This window comes from Phalacrocorax aristotelis, chromosome 25 (genome assembly GCF_949628215.1).
Source record: "Phalacrocorax aristotelis chromosome 25, bGulAri2.1, whole genome shotgun sequence".
In the NCBI taxonomy this organism is placed as follows: Eukaryota; Metazoa; Chordata; class Aves; order Suliformes; family Phalacrocoracidae; genus Phalacrocorax; species Phalacrocorax aristotelis.
The window spans coordinates 3,366,639-3,387,649 of NC_134300.1; the positions used below are offsets into that span (position 1 = coordinate 3,366,639).

General features: G+C 65.5%; 3 protein-coding genes across 8 annotated transcripts in view; 2 read left to right on the forward strand and 1 right to left on the reverse strand.

Annotated features, from left to right (window-relative positions):
• PSMB4 (proteasome 20S subunit beta 4) overlaps window positions 1–21,011 on the reverse strand; it is a 25,776-nt gene continuing 4,765 nt past the window's right edge. The window contains exons 1-7 of one of the 2 annotated variants that reach the window (XM_075075189.1): window positions 2,414–2,934; window positions 1,904–2,110; window positions 1,336–1,482; window positions 1,074–1,155; window positions 869–985; window positions 624–712; window positions 1–140 (exon numbers count right to left, since the gene is read on the reverse strand). In XM_075075189.1, the coding sequence (XP_074931290.1) occupies window positions 128–140; window positions 624–712; window positions 869–985; window positions 1,074–1,155; window positions 1,336–1,482; window positions 1,904–2,110; window positions 2,414–2,535 (777 nt within the window). In that variant the 5' untranslated portion in view covers window positions 2,536–2,934 and the 3' untranslated portion in view covers window positions 1–127. Of the gene's footprint in view, window positions 141–623; window positions 713–868; window positions 986–1,073; window positions 1,156–1,335; window positions 1,483–1,903; window positions 2,111–2,413; window positions 2,935–21,011 lie in introns of those variants that run through there. The other variant, XM_075075190.1, reaches the window with a different exon arrangement.
• On the forward strand, window positions 3,058–18,963 carry CGN (cingulin). Of its 4 annotated transcripts, none has more exons than XM_075075162.1 (21): window positions 3,058–3,075; window positions 8,691–9,745; window positions 9,911–10,014; window positions 10,261–10,330; window positions 10,543–10,638; window positions 10,937–11,088; window positions 11,421–11,562; window positions 11,645–11,857; window positions 12,201–12,349; window positions 12,623–12,764; window positions 12,850–13,050; window positions 13,270–13,476; window positions 13,560–13,817; window positions 14,323–14,493; window positions 14,604–14,765; window positions 15,267–15,356; window positions 16,648–16,731; window positions 17,638–17,756; window positions 17,859–17,967; window positions 18,091–18,254; window positions 18,330–18,963. In XM_075075162.1, exons 2-21 carry the CDS (start codon window positions 8,714–8,716, stop codon window positions 18,469–18,471), a joined length of 3,807 nt encoding a protein of 1,268 aa, XP_074931263.1. In that variant the 5' UTR covers window positions 3,058–3,075; window positions 8,691–8,713; the 3' UTR covers window positions 18,472–18,963. The 4 variants fall into 4 exon arrangements, with proteins under 4 accessions (XP_074931263.1, XP_074931261.1, XP_074931265.1 ...); XM_075075160.1 differs by having other exon boundaries at window positions 3,069–3,123; XM_075075164.1 differs by having other exon boundaries at window positions 3,069–3,123; window positions 9,914–10,014.
• Window positions 20,315–21,011, forward strand: part of TUFT1 (tuftelin 1) — a 14,607-nt gene continuing 13,910 nt past the window's right edge. For both annotated transcript variants that reach the window (XM_075075183.1, XM_075075187.1), the window contains exon 1: window positions 20,315–20,429. In XM_075075183.1, the coding sequence (XP_074931284.1) occupies window positions 20,370–20,429 (60 nt within the window). In that variant the 5' untranslated portion in view covers window positions 20,315–20,369. The remainder of the gene's footprint in view (window positions 20,430–21,011) is intronic.

Consider the following 21,011-nt stretch of genomic DNA (forward strand, 5'->3'; position numbering starts at 1 on the left):
CTTGGTGTAACAGGTTTATTTAGTTTCCATAAAAAGTCAGGTCAGAGCTTCAGAAGGGGAAACGGATGTACAGCACCCACAGGGGGTGATAGTGTGGGCACAGCAGCCTGGAGCAGCTCTTCGGGGATCACTCAAAGCCACTGCAAGAAGATATTGGGATAAGGTCAGGGCACTACACAACCCGCACGTGGTCACTGCACTAACCGAACCACCGTTCTGGCTTTTATCGGGCGCTGCCTGCCAGCGACATCTGTTCCGAGGAAGCACAAAGGCAGTAAAGCAGACGCCCATCAACACAAAGCCTTCCCGCTCCTGAAGGGACTTGCGCTAACGCCCTCAGGCCTCGGCCTCGAAGGAGAGAGCAGCCACGCAGAGAGGCGAGCCCAGAGCTGCCTCCTGGGGCGCGGGGAGCCGGTGCTTCCTCCTGCTGGTCACACTCCCCCAAATTCAAGGATTTGGATGCAGCAGGGGATCAAGGAGACTCCTACAGAAGCGTGTGGCGGGATGGCATCCTGCAACGTCCCCCAGCCTTTAACAACCACTTCATTTTGTGCCTTTGGGCTTTGCCAGACTGCCGACTCACAGACTAAGAGCTCAAAGTGCATGTAATCCATGAGGTTTACCTGATGAGGTGTGCTATGTCCCAATTGGCTTCCAGGGTCAGGGGTCCTTCCACCTCCACGCCCTTCTCCGTTGCAATAGCTACCTCATACTGGGGAGAGAAAACACTGACAGTTCTCAACGAGGCCTGACTTCCAAACCTGGATCTAAGATCAGAGACAGAAGACGGCCTGGTGCGAAGCCTGGAGGATCAGCCGGAGGTGCGCAGCAGCTCTCTGGTCAAGGCACGCCAAAGCTGGGCACTCACCCTGTTGAATGATCGAGCATCTCTGTAATACAAGATTTTCATGCAACGCTCAATCAAGTCACGGGCCTCCTCCTTCGTCAGGCTGGGTTTCTTCTCCAAGGCTTCCCTCATCAACGGCTGGGGGAAAAAACAAAATCCAATAGCTCGGCAGCTCAGTCACCCAGCGCTGGGGTCGCTTCAGCAGCTGAGCAAGAGCGTTCTCTACCTGAGCTAGGTACGCTCCGTAACCCGTAGCAAGCGTAGGGGCTTCGTAGGCCACGCCGAGCATGTCCACGTAACCTAGGAAGCTGATGGGGCAGATCTGTGAGCGCGGCGGCTGCGCAGGCAGGGCTGTGGCGGGGAGGGACTCGGTTTTTGAGCAGCTACGCCCAGCCAGAGACCTCTCTGCATCCCACGCCATGCGAAGCAGCCCCACGGAGGGACACGCAGTAACCGTCACACGCTCCGCATCGCTCATCCTCACTCACCCCTCGCCATTGTAGTAGCCCCCGATGACAACAGTGTTCCAGAGCGGATTTATCTTGGACCTCCGGTTGTACATGACTCTTGTCAGCCAGGAATGGATGGCTTTTGGGCTGTAACTGTGACCATCTCCCAACAGCTCCTCGTCGATTCTAATTTAGGTAGAAATTTCACCCAACTAAGAAGAGCTGGAAACCACCCAGTAAGAGAGCAGCAGCCCACCTCCAGCTGCACCACCAGCAGGACAGAGAACCCTCCTGCAAACTCCCCGTGGGCTGTTTTGAAACAAGACCTTACAAGAGGTGAATCAGCCAAAGACCAAAAAGAATAACTGAAACCCTTTCCCCACAGTGCTCAGTGGAGAATCTGGAAAAGATGCTTGTACCAAAGGGACTGGTAAAGGACAAGGGGGATTTCAGCTCAGCTTTGACCCTGCTCAGTGAATGCATTTAATTACATTTCAGTCCTTTGAGGACCAGGGAAGACAGAGCAGCATGGCACGGTCAGGGCGTGCGCCGCCCAAGCCAGAGCCGCAGGGACGCAGATGAGGCAGTCGGGGATGGGAGAACTTACACCATCTGGTCGATGATCTGCTTGAGGTACTGGAAGTCGGCGTAGTCACCGGACGCCCCCAGCATGGTGGTGTCGTTCACCTTCAGGAGCCTGGAGATGCCGCGGAAGCGGGCGAGGGAGCCGTAGGAGCCCATCATGTCCGCAGCGATGATCACCCCACCGTCGAACTTCGCTCCCAGCACCGAGGTGCCCGTCACCATCGGGGTCCTGAAGACCCAAACGTCAGTGCTGCCCCAGCACCAGCGAGGCCCCGGACTCCCCGCCCAGGTCCGCAGTCCTCAAACACCCCCAGCCCCATTTCTTCCATCCCAGCCATCTCCCAGCTCCCTCAGCCCCGCCTCCCACACCCAGCCCCTCTCTGCTCCCCCAGCCCAGCTCCTCCCCGCTCCCCAGCTTCCCCAGTCCTCCCATCCCAGCCCCCAGGACCCCTCCCCTGCATCCCCAGCCTCTCTGCTCCCTCCCTCCGCTCCACAGACCCCCCTCAGCCCCTCCATCCCCTCCAGCACTCACAGCGTCCGGGTGAAGGGCAGGGTGCCGACGGTGGGGCTGGGCCCACCGAGAACGTACGTCTGGCCCGGGGCCGGGCCCCCGGCCCAGAACGGCGGCGGCGCCCGCGCTCCCCCGACCTCCATCTTAGTCACGGTGCGGCCCGCTCTGCGCAGGCGCGAAGGAAGCGCGGCCTCTCCCGGCCGCCGTAGATCGAGGCGAGGCGGCGCGGTGCCTCATTGGGTGTGGCCAAAGACAGCTAGGCGCCATCTTGTGCGTGGCGGAACTCTCCTGTGTGGGCCACGACCCACCCTCTCGGTGCCAGGGGCCTCGATCCTGCGCCCCGCTGCAGGCCTGGGAGTCCCTCCGCTGTCTCTGAAGGACCTAGAGCCTCAGAGGCCCCTCAGGGGGGACGGAAGGGCGTCTCGCCGTGCCTGGGGGGCAGGCAGGGACGGGCGAAGTGGCTCAGGAAGTTCAGCTCCGCCACCACCGCCGCCATTTCCTCCTCAAGATGGCGGCGCTCTGCTGACGGCACCGCCTGCTTCACGTGACCGCCCTCCCGGGGCGGACCGTTAGCGAGGGGTGTGGTTATAGGCGTGGTAAAACGAGGTCTGTGTCCCGCCCCGGGGCGGGGCCGGGAGCGGCGCGGTCCAATGGGCGGCCCCGGGGGCGGGGCCTGGGCGAAGGTAACAGGTTGCGGTGGGCAGCGGCGGGAGCGGAGCCGGCGGCGGGCGGTGAGCGGGGCTATAGGGGCTGCTGCCCCGGGAGGGGTCCCGCCCTACGGCAGCGCCTATAGGGGCCACAGGGGCTGCTGTCCCGGGAGGGGTCCCGCCCTACGGCAGCGCCTATACGGGCAGCTGTCCCGGGAGGGGTCCCGCCCTACGGCAGTGCTTATAGGGGCTGGGTCTATAGGGGCTGCTGTCTCGGGAGGGGGTCCTGCCCTATGGCAGTCTATAGAGGATGGGTCTGTAGGTGGTGTCCTTCCTGGGCTGTGCCCTGCCCCGTGGCAAAGGCTATAGGGGTTGGGTCTGTAGGCGTCCTTTCTGGAGTGTGCCCAGCCCTATGGCAGAGCCTATAGGAGCTGGGGCCATAGGGGCTGTCCTTCCTGGGGCATGCCCTGCCCTATCGTGGAACCTATAGAGGCTGGGCCTGTAGGGGCTTTCCTTTATGGGGTGAATCTTGCCCTATAGAAGATCCTATAGGGACCTTTGTCCTTGGCGTCTGCTCTACCCTACAGCAGTCCCCACAGGGGTTCTTCTCCCCAGGGTGTGACCTGCCCTATAGAAGATCCTATAGGGCTCCCAGGTGAGGGACCTGCGTTGTCCCTGTTCTACTGCTTGGCTCCCCTCCATCAGGGGTCTGCTGTCCCCTATAGCCCCTACGGGAACTGCATTTACTCGCCCCCTTATTCCATAAGGGATCTGCATTTCCCTATGGAAGTTGTACCTGCAGGTGCTCTTGCCCTTTGAGGAGGGGTCCCTAGAGCATCCCACCGTAGGGCCCTCTATAGGGGCAGCAGCAGCCGTTGCCACTTCTCCTCATTAGTATTGAGATCATCCGCCCCCGGAGCCGTGAGCTCCGGTTATGTCCCGGAGCCGGGAGGAGCCTCTGGGACCTGCCGGGCTCACGGGATGTTTCGGGGGGGAGCGGAAGCGCTGCGAGGCCCCTCGGAGCCGCCGGACGCGTTATCGCGCGGAGCCGCCCTACTTCGCCGGCCGCCCGGGGTGGTATTTTTAGCAGCCTTTTTAAATAAGAAAGAAAAATCTAGGGCTTGGGTGTCATCCCTGCTGCCACCTGACTTATTCGCTGCCTCGAGACCTCTCTGCATCGCGAGGCCCCCGATGTGCGGGTCTCGCTAACACGTCCCCATCCTCTGCCGCTGGTGCAAGCTTTTGTTTGGGAGGGTGTTTGCGGCTCGCTGCGGGCTGGCTTTGCTCTCCCGCCACCCCGACCAGTCGAGCTGGTTTGCAGTTGGGCTGGGTTTCCATCTCCATCCCCCTAGATAAGTTGCCGTTTGCCACCGGAGCCCCTCGTTTGCCACCGGCGCCCCTTTTCCGCTGCGTCACGGCTGCGCTACCCGCAGCGTCTCCCCTCGGCATCGTCTGGTTTGGGGGTGGGAGCCGCTGCCCCGGGGACGGAGGCAGTGCTGCACCCAGGGGCTCAGCGTGATGGCCGTGTGTTTGCACACCGGGGCTCGTGTCCGCGCTGCCCGACCTGCCCTGGGGATCGCAGCGATGGAGGGGGTCGGGGGCCCCTGGTTTGAGGTGAAATCAGAGCATCCAAACCCCCCAGAGACCTCTTGGCTTGTGCGGATCCACTTTATGCCCTTGGGCTCTTCCTCACTCCCCACCAGTGTCCCCCAGGAAATATTTATCCCTGTGAGCGTGTGGATCAAAATAATTCTGGTTTCAAAGGCACAGCTTGCTTGGAAACCAATAAACCGATCGGTGCCGTGGTAAACACCTTACGGTGTGGTTTGTGCCGTGCCGGTGGTCTCAGGGCACCGCGGTGGAGCACCGCCCTTGGCGTAACGATGGAGAGTGCGGTTCAGTTATGGGTCTGGCCCTACGGCCGTGGGGCACGGGGTCCCGCAGGAGGGGACGGGGCTTTCGGTTTCCGAAACAGGGCCCTGGAAGAGTCAGGGAACGGGATTTTCCAGTATCTGGGTTGATGATTAACCTGAGGGCTCTGCCCGCGGCTGAGTTGGCATTCGAAGGAATTCGGTTCTTATCAGCTCTGGTGGGAGCCCCAGGGGATGTCGCCTGCGGGTGACCCTCATCCCCCATGGACAGCCCCCCTCCAGCCCCCGCAGGATGCTGGCCAGCGTCATGACAAGCCCGTCCCTGTTGCGTGACGCAGCCGCAGGTGCCCTGGTTTCGGGTTCCTCCGACCCGGCCGTCAGCGCACGGTTCATGTGCTTGGCTGAGGATTTATCAAGGTTTCAGGCTCCGGAGTTTGCGGGAGAGCCGGAATAGCCGGTCTCTGCCGGTGTCGGTCAGGGCGCAGGCACAGCGTGTGCTGCCTGCACCTGAAATCAGGCCCGGACTTTGGCCCCGAGCAAAACCAGGGCTGTGTACAAACACGGTTGAGCAAGCAGCCTTGCAGGTGAGCAAAGCTTTGGGGAAACCCTCGGTGGAAATAGCCTAAACCGTGCCGGGAGCCAAAAATCAGGTGGTGGGGGAGAAACGCCGGGTTTGTGCGTCTCTGCTAGCCCCTTCCCCGCGATGTCGGTCTGGACACTAGTGCTTTGGGGTAATCCAACAGCTTTTGCTCGCTGTGCTCGGGGGGGTGCAGCAGCCACACGACCTGACCTGCTCCGGTCGGACCAAGGTGGTTCGGAGATGGGCTCCGGCTTCACCACAAACGGTGCCGGCTCCTCGCCGGTGTGCTGGCGTGTGGCTGCCTGCGGTCGAGTTACCCGGCTGACCTCGATGGGGGAGGATCAGCCCGACCTGGCAGCCATCGCCTTTCCCACCTGGGTGTTTTTGATGCTGGAAGGGAGCGGGGAGGCGGGGTGAGCCGCGGCGGCGCAGGGCCCCGCTCAGCGTAGGAGCCTTTTCCAGCACCGCCTGCAAATTGCAAAACAACTTTCTGGGTTAACATCGTCGGCACAAAGGGCTTATTGTGCCGCCGATCCGGGCGAGCGGAGCTGGCCGCCTGCCATCCCCGGCGCTGCCGGCCGGCGGCGTGATGCCAGAGGTGCGTGACCACTGGCAAGAGACCTCTCCTGCCAGTTCACTGCCTGCCTGCCCCCGCCAGCCCCGCTCTCGCCTTGGCCGGGCACGGGACCCCCACCGCTCGGTGCCGCTGTCGCTGCCAGCCCGACCCAGGGCAGGGTTAAGGTGTGTTGGAGTATGACACACACCCCGGGGACAAGAACCAGCCTATTTTTAGCCCTGATTCTCCATCCCTCCTGCTTTCAGGCTCCTTCCCTGTGGTTTCCAGTGAAATCCTCTCCCGGGGCTGTGTTTCCAGCCCGGGGCTGGGTGTTGTTCTCCCACACAGGAATGCAATCCGGCTCCAGCCCTTTATCTGCGAGCTGGAGCCCTTCCAGGAGGAGAGAGGCATTCCTGGGAGGTTACTGGTCGGGCCTGGCTCACCTGCTTCCTCCCAGCTCCCCGAATGCCCGACTCATGGCACCGGAGCCCCCCAAAGCCAGGAGCAAAGCTGCGCATCTCGAGCTAATGCTCCCTCCTCTCCCCGGTCCGGCCCTGCGCCAGCTGGGTTTGAGCCCAGCGACATCCCCAACCGCATCCGAGCCCCGCGGTTATCCACCACCTGGTTCCCGCTTGTGCCAGGGCGGGGGCGGGCGGCGGGGCAGAGCTGCGTCCTTTGCCGGTGGCAGTGATGCCGGCACAGCCGGTGCTTTGCTCGGCGAGCTCCTGCCCCGCTGGCAATGCCACGGGAGGATGCCGTGATGCCGCACTGCCTCTTGCCACCCATCCAAAGGTCTTCCCAAGGTGGGTGCTGTGCCCAGGACTCGTGGTTCCCACCCCGATAGCAGTCAGGGCTGAACCCTCTCCCCGACTGGGCTGTGCCTCGTCACTGCCTGCACTTTGGACACTGGCAGCTGTGGAAAACTCTGGATTTTGCTGCCGAAGCTGGTTCCCTCTCCTTGGTTTGTGGCTGCTGGTCGGTGGCCGTCCCGTTCCTCCCAGACCCCCCATCCCTCCGGCTTGGAGGGGATCCTGCAGCGCCCGGAGGGACAGGACTGATGGGATTTGCTTCAGGGGCTCTCGCTGCCGGCGCTGGGCTCAGGGTGTATTTATAGAGGCTGGTGTCTGTTGCTGATCTCGTTAGCTGTACGCTGTGCAGGGATAACAAGCTCATGAGGTGGGGCTCTTCCCCCATCCCCTGTGCCAGCTCCTGGGCTCCTTCGCCTGCCAAATAAACAGCCGGTCCCTTGCCTGCCGCTGCGCGCAGCTCCTGGTTGCTGCCCTCGCTGCTGGGTCTGGGAGGGGGCAGGAGGCCAGAAGGGCTCGTTGTGACTCCGGCAAAACGGAGGAGCCGCAGGAGCCGCCCCTGCCGAGTTTGGTCGGGGGACGGGAGCAGACGGCGGCGGTGGGGAGCTGGCAGGGCCAGGGGTAGCAAACGGCTTGTCCTTCCTGGCACTGCCCGGCGGGGTCTGCGTGGGCCCCGCTGCTGCCTCCGGCCCCCGCTGCTGCTCCGGGCTGTCTCTGCAGAAAGCTGGGTCCCGCGGCAGCGGGGCTCGGGCTCCAGCTTCTCCCCCGGGCTGGGCACAGGAGGAGATGCGGGCTCGGGGCTCGCAGGAGGACGTGGGAGACCCCAGCTGTGCTGGGCATCTGCTGCTCCGTCTGCATCCGTGCTCCACCCCTGCCTGCCCCCCGCCCCGGGCTGGGGCAGCTTTGGGGGCGATGTCCAGACCTGAGCTGAAAGCGTGGGGTTTTGGGTTGGCTTTTTTGGTTTCCTCCACGCAGAGGATGCGTTCAAGCATCCCCCTGCCTGGATCGGGGTCCCCTTGCATCCCGGGGTTCCCATGGGACACCCTCCCGGGGACAGGGGTGCAAGCTGAGCACTTGGCAGCTCACGTCGCTCCCAGCATCCAGTTTATTTACAGCAGAGGAAGGAGCTCCTGCTGCTCCCGGTGCTCTGGGTGGGTGAAAACACGATGCTGCGGGGCTCAGGGGCTGATGTGGGGCTTTTCCATCACTTAAACCCCCCCAAGTGTCTATCGGGGAGCTCAGCCCCCCGCCATGTCCTCTGCTCCTGCCGGTCTCCCACCGGCCGGCATCGCCCTGGATGCCGCCGGGACCGAGGGGGAGGGTTACATCACACTGTTCCCAATATGTCACTGCTCATATCTGTCCCCTCCCCACGGGACCCGGGCGGCTGCCCCGGCCGCAGGGGCGGCGGGCAGTGGGGGTGATGCTGGGGGATGCTGGAGCTCCGGCTGCAGCGAGGCTGCGGCGTTCCGCAGGCATCTGGGAGGCAGCAGGAGCGGAGCCCGGCTGCGGAGCCCAGCCGAGATCTCTGCCTCCTCTCCGCATGCCCCGGGTCCCGCTGCCAAGGGCGAGCGGCAGGAGACGTGGTGAGGGTCCGGCCGCCGCGCAGGGGGTGGGGGGGTTCTGCTCTGCCTGCCCTCGCCAGCATCCCGCCGGGAGCAGCCGGGCGATGCCGGTGCCGGCACAGCAAGCCGCGTCCCCGTCCTGTCCTGGGGACGCTGCAGCACTGGCACCGGGTGTCCTCTGACACCCGTCCTCGCAGGAGGGTGCTGCCGGGCCCTCGCCGAGCGCCGTCTCTGGGCTGAGGATGACTCTGCCCCCCTTCTCCCCCCTCCCAGGACCGCAGTGCTGAGCCCTGGGGATGGAGTGGCCAGCGAGCACAGCGATGGCGGACAAGCAGAACCCCGTGGACTACGGCGTCCAGATCCGCTTCATCAACGACCTGCAGGAGCCCCGGAGACCCCCCAAGGCGCGGGGCAAGCCCGGCTCCTACGGCGTGGCGGTGCGGGTGCAGGGCATCGCCGGGCAGCCCTTCGTCGTCCTCAACAGCGGCGAGAAGGGCAGCGACTCCTTCGGGGTGCAGATCAAGAGCGAGGGCTCCTACCCGAACCCCCCCGCTGGCCCCCAGCCCTCCGGCTCCGTCAGCTCCGACTCAGAGCTGCCGGAAAACCCTTACGCCGGGCGGCAGCCTCGGTACGGCTCATCCTACAGCACCTCGGATGAGGAGCCGAGCGGCCCCTCGGCGACCTCCCGGCATGAGCCCAAACCTCGGCCAGGCCAGCGGCCGCTCGGGGAGGAGCTGCGGAGGACGCAGTCCCACGGGGATCTGCTCGGTGCCGCCGTGGATGAGCCCTTTGCCGCCAGCGCTCCCCGGGGCAGCGGCAGCCGGCAGCACCGGGCTCTGGCCGGCAGCAAAAGCAGCAGCATGTTGAATATTGCACCGGAGCGGAGCAAAGCCACCGGCTCGAGGGCCGTGGGCAAGGACCCCTGCTCGGACACGGAGGCCGCGGTGGATGGCGGCGGCGGCGGCAGCGACGTGGACACCAAACCCCTCTCCTCGGTGGATTCGCTCATCAGCAAATTTGACGGGAAGGTGCAGCAGCGAGGCCGGGCAGCCAGGAGGGGCCGGATCCCTTCGCAGGAGAAGAAACGCTCGCAGAGCCTGGACAGCCGCGTCTCCCACCGCGACGTGCCAGATGCCGGGGAGCTGAGCGGTGCCCAGCGCCCGGCCGGCGGTGTTCCCCCCCAGCCCTCGGTGCCCACCGGCGGCCTGAGCCGCCCGAGCAGAGCCGGAGGGATGCTGGATGGGGGGACGAGGAGCCAGCGGGCAATCCGGGGCGTGGAGGAGCCCGCGACTGAGCGGCTGCAGAGCAAAGCCCGGGCAGAGCTGCAGGTACCGGGGGACCGGATCTTGCCGGGATCACAAGGGTCACAATCTCCTTAACCGAGGGGGCACCGGCACCAAGGCGAGCACCGGCATCCTCCGGAGCGGCAGGACCTGGGGGGCGGTGGGGGGACTCACGCCCTTGCCAGAGCTGAGCTTTCTCATCCCTCGCAGCAGCTCAAATCTACCCCGGACCTGCTGCGGGACCAGCAGGAGGTCGCTCAGCCTGGCAGCAGCGAGCACCCCAAGGAGCTCATCTACAGCATCCTGAAGGAGGGGTGAGCCCCACAAAGCCCCCTTGAGTAACCCCATCGCTCCCTGCCCCTTTCCCAAAGTGCCAGTGGCTGCACCGGGGATGGTGCGGGGTGGTTTGGGAGCAGAGGTGCCCCTGTGGCCAGCTGGTGCTCAGGATTTTGGGGGAGCGAGTGGCAAAGCGCTGAGGGTGTTCCCACATTCTGGGCTCGGCCGTCCCCCCTCTCTGCTCCCCCACCCCCAAACACTTCCCCCTGCTCTGACACCCTCAGGAACAGCGAGAGCGAAATCTCCCTGAAGAGGAAAACTGCGCGGCTGCTTGAGAAGATGCAGGAGCTGGCGGTGAGTCGGGGCCGTCCCAGTGCTGCTCCCTGCTTGGAACAGAGACCCGTCCCCAACGGGGGCCCCCCTGGGGGCTCCTGCCTTCCCAGCACCGTGTCCTGGCATGCTGGGGACGGGACCCTGGCAGACAGGCGGTAGCTGGGGACCGAGCCGTGGCCCCGGGGGGTTGTGGTGCCCCGAACCTACCGAGTGAGCCCGGGGGGTCTCTCCAGGCACCTGCCAAGGATGCACCGTGTTCCCAGCCCCAGCACAGAGAACTGGCCAGGAAGGTGGAGGAGCTGCAGGAGAAGCTCGACGAGGAGACCAAGGTGAAGCAAGGCAGAAGGTTAGGGAGTCTGGAGGGGCGTGGGGACACAGTTGATATCCCTGGTGGGGGGAAGTGCAATGGGTCCCTGCTCTGAGCCCCCTTCACTTGGGCTTGGGTGCCCAGACGAGACCAAATTTTCTCGTGGGCTGTTTTACACGCTGCTGGGGGGTCTCAGGGGTGCTGGGGGTGCAGACAGCCTTCCCGTCCCTGCTGAAGCCGGGGGGGATGCTGGGGAGGGGGACAGGGAGTATTGCTGCAGCCCCCAGGAGGGGACGTAACCGGTGTCCCCTCTCCTGCAGCTCCGCCAGAAGCTGGAGGTGACCAGGGAGCCGGGGAGGAGCGGCTCCACTCGGGCCCTGGAAGCCCAGCTGCGGGAGGCCGAAGGGGAGAGCCAGCGTCTGCGGGGGGCCCTGGAGAAGAAAACCCAGGAGCTGCAGAGAAGTTTGCAAGAGTAAGAGCTGCCCCCGGGGGCTGCGGCCACGCTGCCAGCGCGCCAGGGCTGGGGGCATTCGTCTGTCCCTCTCGTGGGGATGCTGATGGAGGGCAGTGGGAGGGTGGCGGGGGAGCCTGGAGATGCAAAGGGGGCTGGGGGAGCGCAGGGTGGGCGGCTGTTGCCCCTGCTGTCCCTGTCCCCTTTGCTGCGCCGGGACGAGCCGCCCACCGGTGTAGATGCTCACGGGGGGGGGTGCTGCAGGCCCGGCCCTTCGGGGTGCAGATGTGGCCAAGGTCTCGAGGGCGAGCAGGTCCCTGCCAGGCTGTGAAGGGCCCCGCGCTGCCCTCCAGGCTGGGCGAGGTGAAAACAGCCAAGGAGCAGGCGGAGACCCGGCTGGGCGACTGCGAGGAGCAGCTGCTGGCGATGCACCGAGAGCTCGACCGCCTGCGCAAGGGCTCCGGCGCATCCCCGGACAGTGAAGCCCTGTACAAGGTACGGTGCCGGTGGCGCCGGGGTGTGAGCGTCCCCCCGTGCCTCTTCGCTGCCACCGAGCCCGGCTGTCCCCTTCGCCCAGGAGCTGCTGGAGACCAGGGAGGAGCTGGAGGAGGCCCTGAGCTCCAAACAGCGGCAGGAGGAGCAGCTGCGGCTGCGGGAGCGGGAGCTGACGGCGCTGAAGGGAGCCCTCAAGGAGGAGGTGGCCAGCCACGACAAGGAGCTCGACCGCGTCCGGCAGCAGTTCCAGAGCGACATGGACCAGCTGCGGCGCAGCATGGAGGACATCTCGCAGGTCCGGCCCTGAGGGCTGCTGGGGAGGGACTGGGTCTTGCTGGCGGTGGCTGGGGAGGGTCTTTGCTTGGAGTTGGTGTCCTTGAATTCCTCCTTTAAATGGTCCTGTGCTGGAAATGGGGTTTTTGTCCTGCCCCAAATGCCCCCTTGGAGCATCCGTCTGCCCCGGCACTCGCCGCCCCAGGGCAGAGATGCTGAGGGATGAGCGGAGCCGGTTTGTGGAGGTGTGGGGGCTCCCCGGACCCCTGCATTGGGGTCTCTGGGGCGGTTTGGGCAGCATTAACCGGGGCAGGACCCCAGCGTCGTTGGAGCATCCCGTGAGGATGCTCAATGCTTCGATCCAGGATCAGGCCAACCTGGAGTCGGAGAAGCAGAAGATCAATGCCGTGGTGAGGAACCTGCAGCGGGAGCTGGAAGAGAGCACGGAGGAGACCGGGCACTGGCGGGACATGTTCCAGAAGAACAAGGACGAGCTCCGCAACACCAAGCAGGAGTAAGTGCCGGGGCTGCGGCTGAGCCGGAGGCGCGAGCAGCTTTTGGGGAGCTCCAGCCGCTCACGACCATCCAGCGTCTTTACTCCAAACCCAGTTAAAATGGGCCTGGAGCTGGGATGGGGCTGGTTTTCCTCCTCCTCCCCTGGTCACACAGGGAGGAAGGTGATGGCTGAGCTGGGTGCTGCTCTTTGGGCACGCTGGGACCGGGGAACGGGTGTGGGACGTGGGGACGCAGGGACGGGTTTGGGTGGCCTCATCCTGCCCCTCTCCAGGCTGCTGCAGGTGAAGCTGGAGCGGGAGGAATTTGAGGAGGAGCTGCGGGAGCTGCGGGAGCGCTTCGCAGCCGCCCGGGAGGAGGCGGACCAGGCACGGAGCAGCGCGCTGGACCCCGGCGAGCTGGAGGCTCTCAGGAAGGTGGGTGACGAGGGAGGAGGTACACGCAGCGCCGGGGACCGCATCCAGCACCAAGGGTCCCCGACCGCCGCCCCCTCTGCCCCAGGAGCTGCGGCAGGCGCGGGAGGCGCAGCGGGAGCTGGCGGCGGAGAAGCAGAGCCGGGAGGAGCTGCTGCGGCAGCGGGAGCGGGAGCTGGCGGCCCTGAAGGGCACCATGCGGGAGGAGGCGTCCAGCCGCGACGGGGAGCTGGAGCGGTACCGCAGGGACCTGCAGCAGCTCCAGGAGGAGCGGGATGAGGCCACTAAGGTGATCACTGGAGAAAGGGGTTGCTCCCAGCCAGCCACGAGCTGAGGAGTGATCCCTGCTCTGGGCCACCCTCGGACCTTCCCGCGAGCCCCAGATTTTGCAGCCCCAGATCCACCCGCCATGGGCTCCTCCCAGTGGATGCAAGTCCCAGTTGCCCACCAAAACCCCCCGGCTCAGTGGCTGGCCCTGGGTCCAGCCCGCGCTGTGGCTGTGTTGCAGGCAAAGGCATCCCTGGAGAGCGCGCGGGAGGCGTCGGAGCAGGCGAGGAAGATGGTGGAGTCCAGCCTGCAGGAGCTACAGGAGCAGAACGACGACCTGAGGAGGAAGGTCCTTGGGATGGAGACGCAGCTGAAGGAGTACGAGCGCTTGGGTGAGAACTGGGAGGGCTCCCAGGCACGGCTCAAGGAGAAGGTCACCAAACTGGAGGTACGGGAGCTGCGGCCGTTCCTGAGCTGCCCTGAGCTGTTCCCCTGCCATGGGAAGGAGTTTGAAGAGCTCCCTCCTTGCAGGCAGAGCGCAGGCGGCTGGAGGAGTCGCTGGGCGAAGCCACAGAGCGGGAGCAGGAGCTGCTGATGGCCAGGCGGTCGCTGGAGACCCGCCTGGAGGAGGCGCAGCGGAGCCTGGCCCGGCTGACGCAGGAGCACCAGGAGCTGAACGTGTCCTACCAGGACGAGCAGCGGCAGAAGGAGCAGCTCAAGCGCGCCAAGAGCGAGCTGGAGGAGCAGAAGCGCTTGCTCGATCGCACCATGGAGAAGCTGAACAAAGAGGTTGGGGTGCCCGGGTGCCTCCGGGGCCGCTTGCACCCACAGAACCCCCGTTCCCATGGGGCATCGTGTGCTGTGACACACGGTCTCTGTGCCGCGGGATGGAGATCTCCCATCGCTGGGTTAGGGGAGGGATCCGGGACTTCGGGCACGGATCCAGTTCCCCTGTGGAGCCAGTTGGGACCGATCCTTCCCTGACATCCTGGGAGACTCCATAAAACCACGCTGTCCCCAGAGATCAGCATCCCCTGCTGTCCCAGGGCCACATTGTCCCCTGCCCTTCCCCAAACAGCTCCTGCAAGAGGCCGGTGCCTGCTCAGAGTCTGGGGTCATCCAGGCTGCTCTGGCAGGGCTCGCACCCCTCGCCGTGATGCTTCTGAGCCCACGGGGCAGAAATCTCCCCCCCAGCCTATGCCCATGGGTATCTTCCCCCACCTCGGGTGCCATCAGCTCAGGACAGGGGCATAGGCCGGTCCCCAGCTCCTGAGCTGTCCCCGCTGTGCCGCAGCTGGAGCAGATGACGGAGGAGTCGCACAAGTCGCTGGCCGCGCTGAAGTCGCAGCTGGAGGAGTTCAAGGAGAAGTCGCGGAAGGAGATCACGGACTCCCAAAAACAAGCCAAGGATCGGGGTGCCGAGGTGGAAAAGATGCAGTTCAGCATGGGACAGCTGCAGGACGAGGTACGACGAGGGCTGGCGCATCGTGGGTCCCCACGCCGTCCTCTCTGTCCCTCCGTGGGGAGCCTGGGGACACATCTCACGTGGGGACACCTCTTCCCTCGGTGCTGCAGGTCGCCCGGCTGAAGCAAGCGCTGCAGGACAGCCAGGCGGAGCGGGAGAGCGTGCTGCTGGATAAGGAGGTGCTGCTCCAGCGCCTGCACAACCTTGAGCAGGAGGTGGAGACCAAGAATCGCTCCCAGGACGACCGCTCGCGGCACGCCAAGGCGCTGGAGGTGGGGAGCACTGCACGGCGCCCCGAAACCGCTCGCCCCATCCCTGCAGTGCTGTGTGCTAACAGCAAGGGGCAGAGCTCGCCCAGCCATCCTCCGGCCGAGGCGTTACGCAGCCTGGCAGCGCTGCGGGGGGTGTGCTACTGCTGATATTAATATTTTTTAATTGCCAGTGCAGCCGGCTTTGTTGCGGCTCGGCTTGCCGTGGGCTGTTGCTCTGTGCATTATTCTTCCCCGATGGGGCGGTGGGTGCGCGGGGGTCTGCACAGCATCAACCCGCCATTGTTCATATCCGAGCATCTCCCTTCTCCTGCCTCCTGGGATGCGTCAGAGCTCCCCGGGCCGGTTGGGTTTTGCTGGGCTGGAAGCGTTGGAGCAAAAACCCCCTTCCTCCGGCATCCCAGCCCGCTGGCCCCGGCTGGCCTGAGCCGCTCCTGCCGCCCGGCCCCGGCCCGCGGGGACCCCAAGGCCCCTGCTGACCCTGCTGGTCCTGTCGCCTTGCAGGAAAAGTCCAAGCGCCTGGAGGTGGAGCTGGAGGAGGAGAGGAGCACAGTGGAGCTGCTGATGGAGAGGGTCAACCGGAGCAGAGACCAGGTAGGGCAGGCGGTGCCGCCCCGCACCCGGCTGGTGCCGTGGCAGAGCCCCCCCCCGCCCCTGGCAAAACAGCGCTGGATAACTCGGGTCCTCGGGTACAACTGGTCACCGGAGTTAAAACCCCATTAACGAGTCATTAGTGAGCAGCTCGGAGCCCTCCCTCACTCTAAATACAATTGAGATGACGGTGTCTGAAAAGCTGGTTTGGGCACGAACGGAAATTATATGAGCTTGGCACAAAAAAAAAAAAAAAAAAGAAAGAAATCCCCTGAAATTACAGGGTGAGGTTTGTGTTTGTGCAGGAAGTTGGGGCATAAATTACACCGGTCTCCGGGCTCTCCCCTCCCTCTTAACCCACCTGCTTATTACCTTCAAAGCCGGAGCCGGTGTTTGAGCTCTGCGAGCGGGCGGGAGCAGCCTGCGGAGCCTCCCGGCATCCGTCGGCACTGGGTTTTGTTGGGATCGGCAGCTCCTCTGCTCGTAGCCCGTCTCCCTCCTGCCCCACTGGGATCCAGCCTGGGGCTTGGAAAGGGGATCTCACCCCTCAGGCTACGGCGAGCTGGTAAAATGTGTGGTTTTCCCTTCTGGGAAATGGCCGCATCCCAGGGGAGACTTTTCCCGTGAATCCTGGATGTGTCTGAAGGACAGGAGCTGCAGAGCAGGGATGTGCATGAAACCGCAGCTGGGTTCGGCTCCGAAGTGGCCCTACCGGCTTTTGGGGCTGCTTGAAGAAAGTTCAAGCAATTTTTTTAATATAAACACCAATTTCCTTTGCTTTGAAATAATGCAAAAAGGTGCATATTCTGCCTTGGTCAACCTGAAAGAGGCCCCTGGGGAGATTCTGGTTTTGCTCCATCGGCGGATCAAACCCGTCCCTGCCCCCGGTGATATCCCGCACAAACCCGCTTTCGGGGAAACACCGGCACGGCCGCGCCGCCGCGCCCCGCGGTGCTGGGCAGAGTGGGAGCGCAGCCGTGTCCCCAAATCCCAGTCCAACCAGTTTAAGCCCTCCAAGAGGAATTGCAGCCCTCACCTCTGGGCCGCTCGCCAGAACGGCAGTAACTAATTTAGGAAGGAACCAAAATCCTCTCATCGGGGGTTTTTGGTGTCCCCGATACCGGCTGTGTGCCAAGGCACGGCCACGGAGAGGCTTTTGGGTGCACCGAATCCACCCGTGCTCTGCGGCACCGGTGTCATGGGAGGGAATTGCGGCGGCCCCGGTCTCTCACCGAGCGAACGCGGCGGTGAAGGACGCAGCAAAACCGTCCCATGCCATGTCCTCGTCCCCCAGATCGACCAGCTGCGGGCAGAGCTGCTGCAGGAACGCTCCAGCCGGCAGGACCTGGAGTGTGACAAGGTCTCGCTGGAGAGGCAGGTAAGGCTGAGCCGCGGAGGTGCCGGATCCAGCCCGCAGCCCGGGCACAGCCAGAGGGCAGCTGGACCCTTGTCCCGTGAGGGGTGCGGGCAGGGTCTCTATGCAGCCCCGCTCCTTTCTGGAGCATCCCTGGGAGAGGGACCGTGTCCCCAAGGAGCTTTTCCTGCTGTTCCCCCTCCTCCTCCCTGCTCTGGGTACGGCCCGGCCTCTCCATGTCCCGTCCCTGGCCGGAGCATCCGTGGAGCTGTCTGCCATCTCCCCGGGTGACACTCCCGTGGGATCCCCCCCTTTCCTCGCGGCTCCCCACCACCTTGCCCGGGCTTGCACCCCAAACGCTTCGTTACCTAACGCCGAGCTGGCTCTTAACGAGACGGATCGATGGGAACTAAGCTCCCCGAGCTGTTCTTGTTCCAGGTGCGGAACTGCCGCTGCCAAGAAAAACACGGGGCTCCTGCTGCTGACGCTGCGGGGCCCGGCGGCGGCTGCCGTCGTTACCGCAGCCCGGTTGACGAGGCTGGGGCGATGCCGCTGTGCGGGAATGGGGAGAGGAGCTGGGTTTTGTGGTGCTTTGGGGGATCTTTTTTTTTTTTTTTTCTGGCCACTGAGGATTGTTTAAGAGCAGAGATTGGGGAGCTGAGGGGGGACGAGCATCACGGAGCTGGCGGGGGTTCGTGCGCTCTGTACATCGCTGTCCCCTCCGGTCTCGCCTCGTGCCCCGCCTGGTGCCAACGTGGCTAATTGCCGTTATATAACCCACCGGGTTACGTCCCCTCCTTGGGAAAGGGTTTTGGGCCCTGACTCACCGTCAGGATTTACATAAGCGAGGCTCTGAGCCTTTCCCACTGGGCTGGGAGCCCTGCAGTGAGTGACGGGGACAGCTTTGGGTTTTTTTTTTCCTCCCTGTAGAACAAGGAGCTGAAGAGCCGCCTGGCCAGCTCGGAGGGGCTGCAGAAACCCAGCACCAATGTCTCGCAGCTGGAGGCGCGGGTGGAGGAGCTGCAGGACAAGCTGCAGGCGGAGGAGAGGTACCGGCCACGCAGCCCCCCCCCGCCCCGCCTCGGGGGGTGCCTTCACCCTCGCCGGGTGCCAGCCCGGCTTCTTGCCCACGACCCGTTGCTTTGCCGTAGGGAGAAGAGCATCCTGCTGTCCTCCAACCGCAAGCTGGAGAGGAAGGTGAAGGAGCTGACCATCCAGATCGATGACGAGCGGCAGCACGTCAGCGACCAGAAGGACCAGGTGGGTGGCGGACGGGAACCTTCAGAGAGGCCGAGTGGCTTTGGGACCCACTGAAGGCACCCATGGGTGCTTGCCCCGCACCGGCCCTCCTCATCCCATGGGAACGGCCGTGTCTCCCCGCAGCTGAGTCTGCGGGTGAAGGCCCTGAAGCGTCAAGTGGACGAGGCAGAGGAGGAGATCGAGCGGCTGGAGGGTGCCCGCAAGAAGGCGCAGCGGGAGCTGGAGGAGCAGCACGAGATCAACGAGCAGCTGCAGAACCGCATCAAGGCCCTGGAGAAAGAGGCTTGGTAGGTCGTGCCGGGCTGGAGGTGGGTCCCAGCCCCGTCCCCGGGCGAGGGCTGACCCCTCTCCTCCATCCCCAGGCGCAAAGCTGCCCGCTCGGCTGCCAATTCCTCCCTGCAAGACGACCAGCTCAGCTCGGACGAGGAGTTTGACAGCGCCTATGGGCCCTCCTCCATCGCCTCGCTGCTCAACGAGGCCAACCTCCAGACCAGCTCCTGCTGACGGCCGCCCGCGCCGCCCCAGCCCCTCCATCCCGCAGCGGAGTCGCGTCCTGGGAGCCGGGCGAGGGACTGGCCACGGGTGCAGCTGCTCGATGCAAAAACTCTTCTACTACCGCTGACATGAAGGAAGGTGCTGCTCGAAACTGCGGTGGGACAGGAAACCCCCCCGGACGCTGGCTCGCCTCTTTGTCTTCATACGGGTCTCAGGGTGCGTTTGCACTGTGGCTTTTTGCCAGGGGGAGTCGCTCACCGCGGCCGCTGTCCCCCTTGGTGAGCAGGTCCCGCCAGGACACCGGGGCCCTGGGGTCCAAGACTTGGCCCTGAGGGATCCGGTCCCCCTGGGGGCAGCTGGAGTGTGGGGCCAGAGGGGCTGGGGGCACCCGCGGCTCCGGCCGCCCTGGTTTACTTTTATATGCAACCACCCTCGGTCCCCCTCCCCCCGCTGCCCTTTTCCCTCTTCAAGTGCTATTTTAAATAAAATCAAGGATCTTAACGCCTGCAGCTTGTCGCTGGAGGGCTGGTACAGGCCCCGGCACGTCGGGCTGCGTGGCACCAGGCTCCTGCCCGGCTCAGGGAACGCAGCTCCTTCCCCGCTCCGCTGGATCTGGCCTAGAGATAAATCCTCGTTATCGCTAATTAACGAGGACGGGAGTCTTGCCAACTGCTAATTAGCGCCGTTGGGTTGATTGGCAGGTGGTTACGGCAGCTCCCCTCCGTGGCCTCGAGCGGGGCCGAGCTGGCTCCATCCCCGCACCAGCGCGGGGCTGGGACGGTGCCAGCCCCAGCCCCGCTGCCTCAGTTTCCCATCCCGCGCCCCGGTGACGTTTAACCGGGATGGAGCGAGCAGGGCTGGACGCGGTGACGACAGCGGGGACACCCCTGTCCCCTCGCCGGTCAGCACCGGCCCTGCCGCCGCGTCGCCACCGCCCAGGGCTGTGCCAGGCTCGGCGTGCCCGGCCCCCGGCCCCGCACCCACCGCGTCCCTGCTGCGGCACAACTGGGCCGGCACAACCGGTTCTGCCCTCAGCTCCTCCCGGACACGCATGTCGGAGCCGAGGCTAACCCCCGTCCCCACCCTCTGCCTCGGTTTCCCCCGTGGGCACCGCAGCGGTTGGTGGGGGGCCGGGGGGGGGCGGCGCCGGCTCCCACAGCCGAGCGTGACCCCGGTTTGCCGGTCCCCGGCTTCGCCACCGGCAGCCAGCCCCGAGGGAGCGGCGATCTCCAGCCCGGAGAAAGCCCCGCTTGCCGCAGACCGGCACGGGGTGTCCCCGGCTCGGCCCCGGTGACCGCACGGGGCGGGAGCGTGTCGCGGCTGCGGGGCCGGGGCCGCTGCGGGGCCCGGGGCCGGCCCAGCTCATCGCGCTGCTACGGGGCAATTGGCGCCCGGCGCCCACCCCGGCGGTGCCCCGGTCCCCCGGCACCCCAGCACGGGCGGCACCCACCGGGCTTGGCCTCGCTGCAGTGCCCGTGACCCCGCGGCCGCGGGCGGCGGCACCCCCAGCACCTCCCGCCGGGCTGGGCCGGCACTGGGAGGCCAAACGTCCCCCCAGGCGTGGGGGGACCAGCCCTGGCACGGGTGGGCACGGCTCAGCGCGGGTTGGGACACCGTGTCACGGGTGGGCGCGGGTGGGCACGGCTTTGGCACCCCGCCGCTGGGCGGGCCCTGGCGCGGTTGGGCGAGGCTCGGGTGGGGCTTGGCACGGCTTTGGCACGGCCCCGGCACTGCGCGGCGCGCCAAGGGCCCGTGGGCGTGGTCAAAACGGGGGGGCGTGGCTGAAGCGGAGACGGGTGCGGTATGGGGCGTGGCCGCGGGGTGGGCGTGTCGGGGCGTGGCCGCCGGGGCGTGGCCGTATAGAAGCGGCGGCGGCGGCGGCGGCGCCGGGCAGTCGCGGCGGGGCCATGAACGGGCTGAAGGGCTGGTGCGCGGTGCTGGACGTGCGGCCCCACGGCGAGAGCCCGGTGAGCCGCCGCCCCCGGCCCTCCCCCCCCTCCTCCCGGTGTTTGGGGGCGGCGGGTGCCCCGGTGGGCGGGGGGGGTCCCTCGGGACGCGCCGTGCCGTGGGTGGAGCGGGGCTGCGCCCACCCGCCGCTCGGGATCGCCCTCCCAGCCCGTCCCGCTGCGCTCGGGCCCCCCGGCAGCCGTGGGAAGGTTCGGGGGTCTGCGGGCGCCCTGCGGCCCTTCCCGGGCTCAGGGGTCCCCAGGTCCCAGCCCCGGGACTGTTGCTGGGACGGTCTGTGGGGACTCAGATGAACCCTGCTGGGGCGGGTGAAGACGGCGGACCCCAGCAAGGGATGCCCCAGTGTCGGCGTTGGGGTCCCGCTGGCCCCCATCACACTTATGGGTCCTGCTGGGAATCCTCGCCGGCACACGGCCCCGTGCGGTCATCAAACTGGTCCGAATAATGTGATTTTTGGGGTTATCACACCCCTTGAATGGCTCCTGGGGGCCACGGCGGTGGGAGCGGCCGGCAGCGAGTCTGTTTTGGCGCTTGCCTCCCTTGGTTAGAGCAGAGCCTCGCGTTTCCCCCTTCCTTATCGTTGG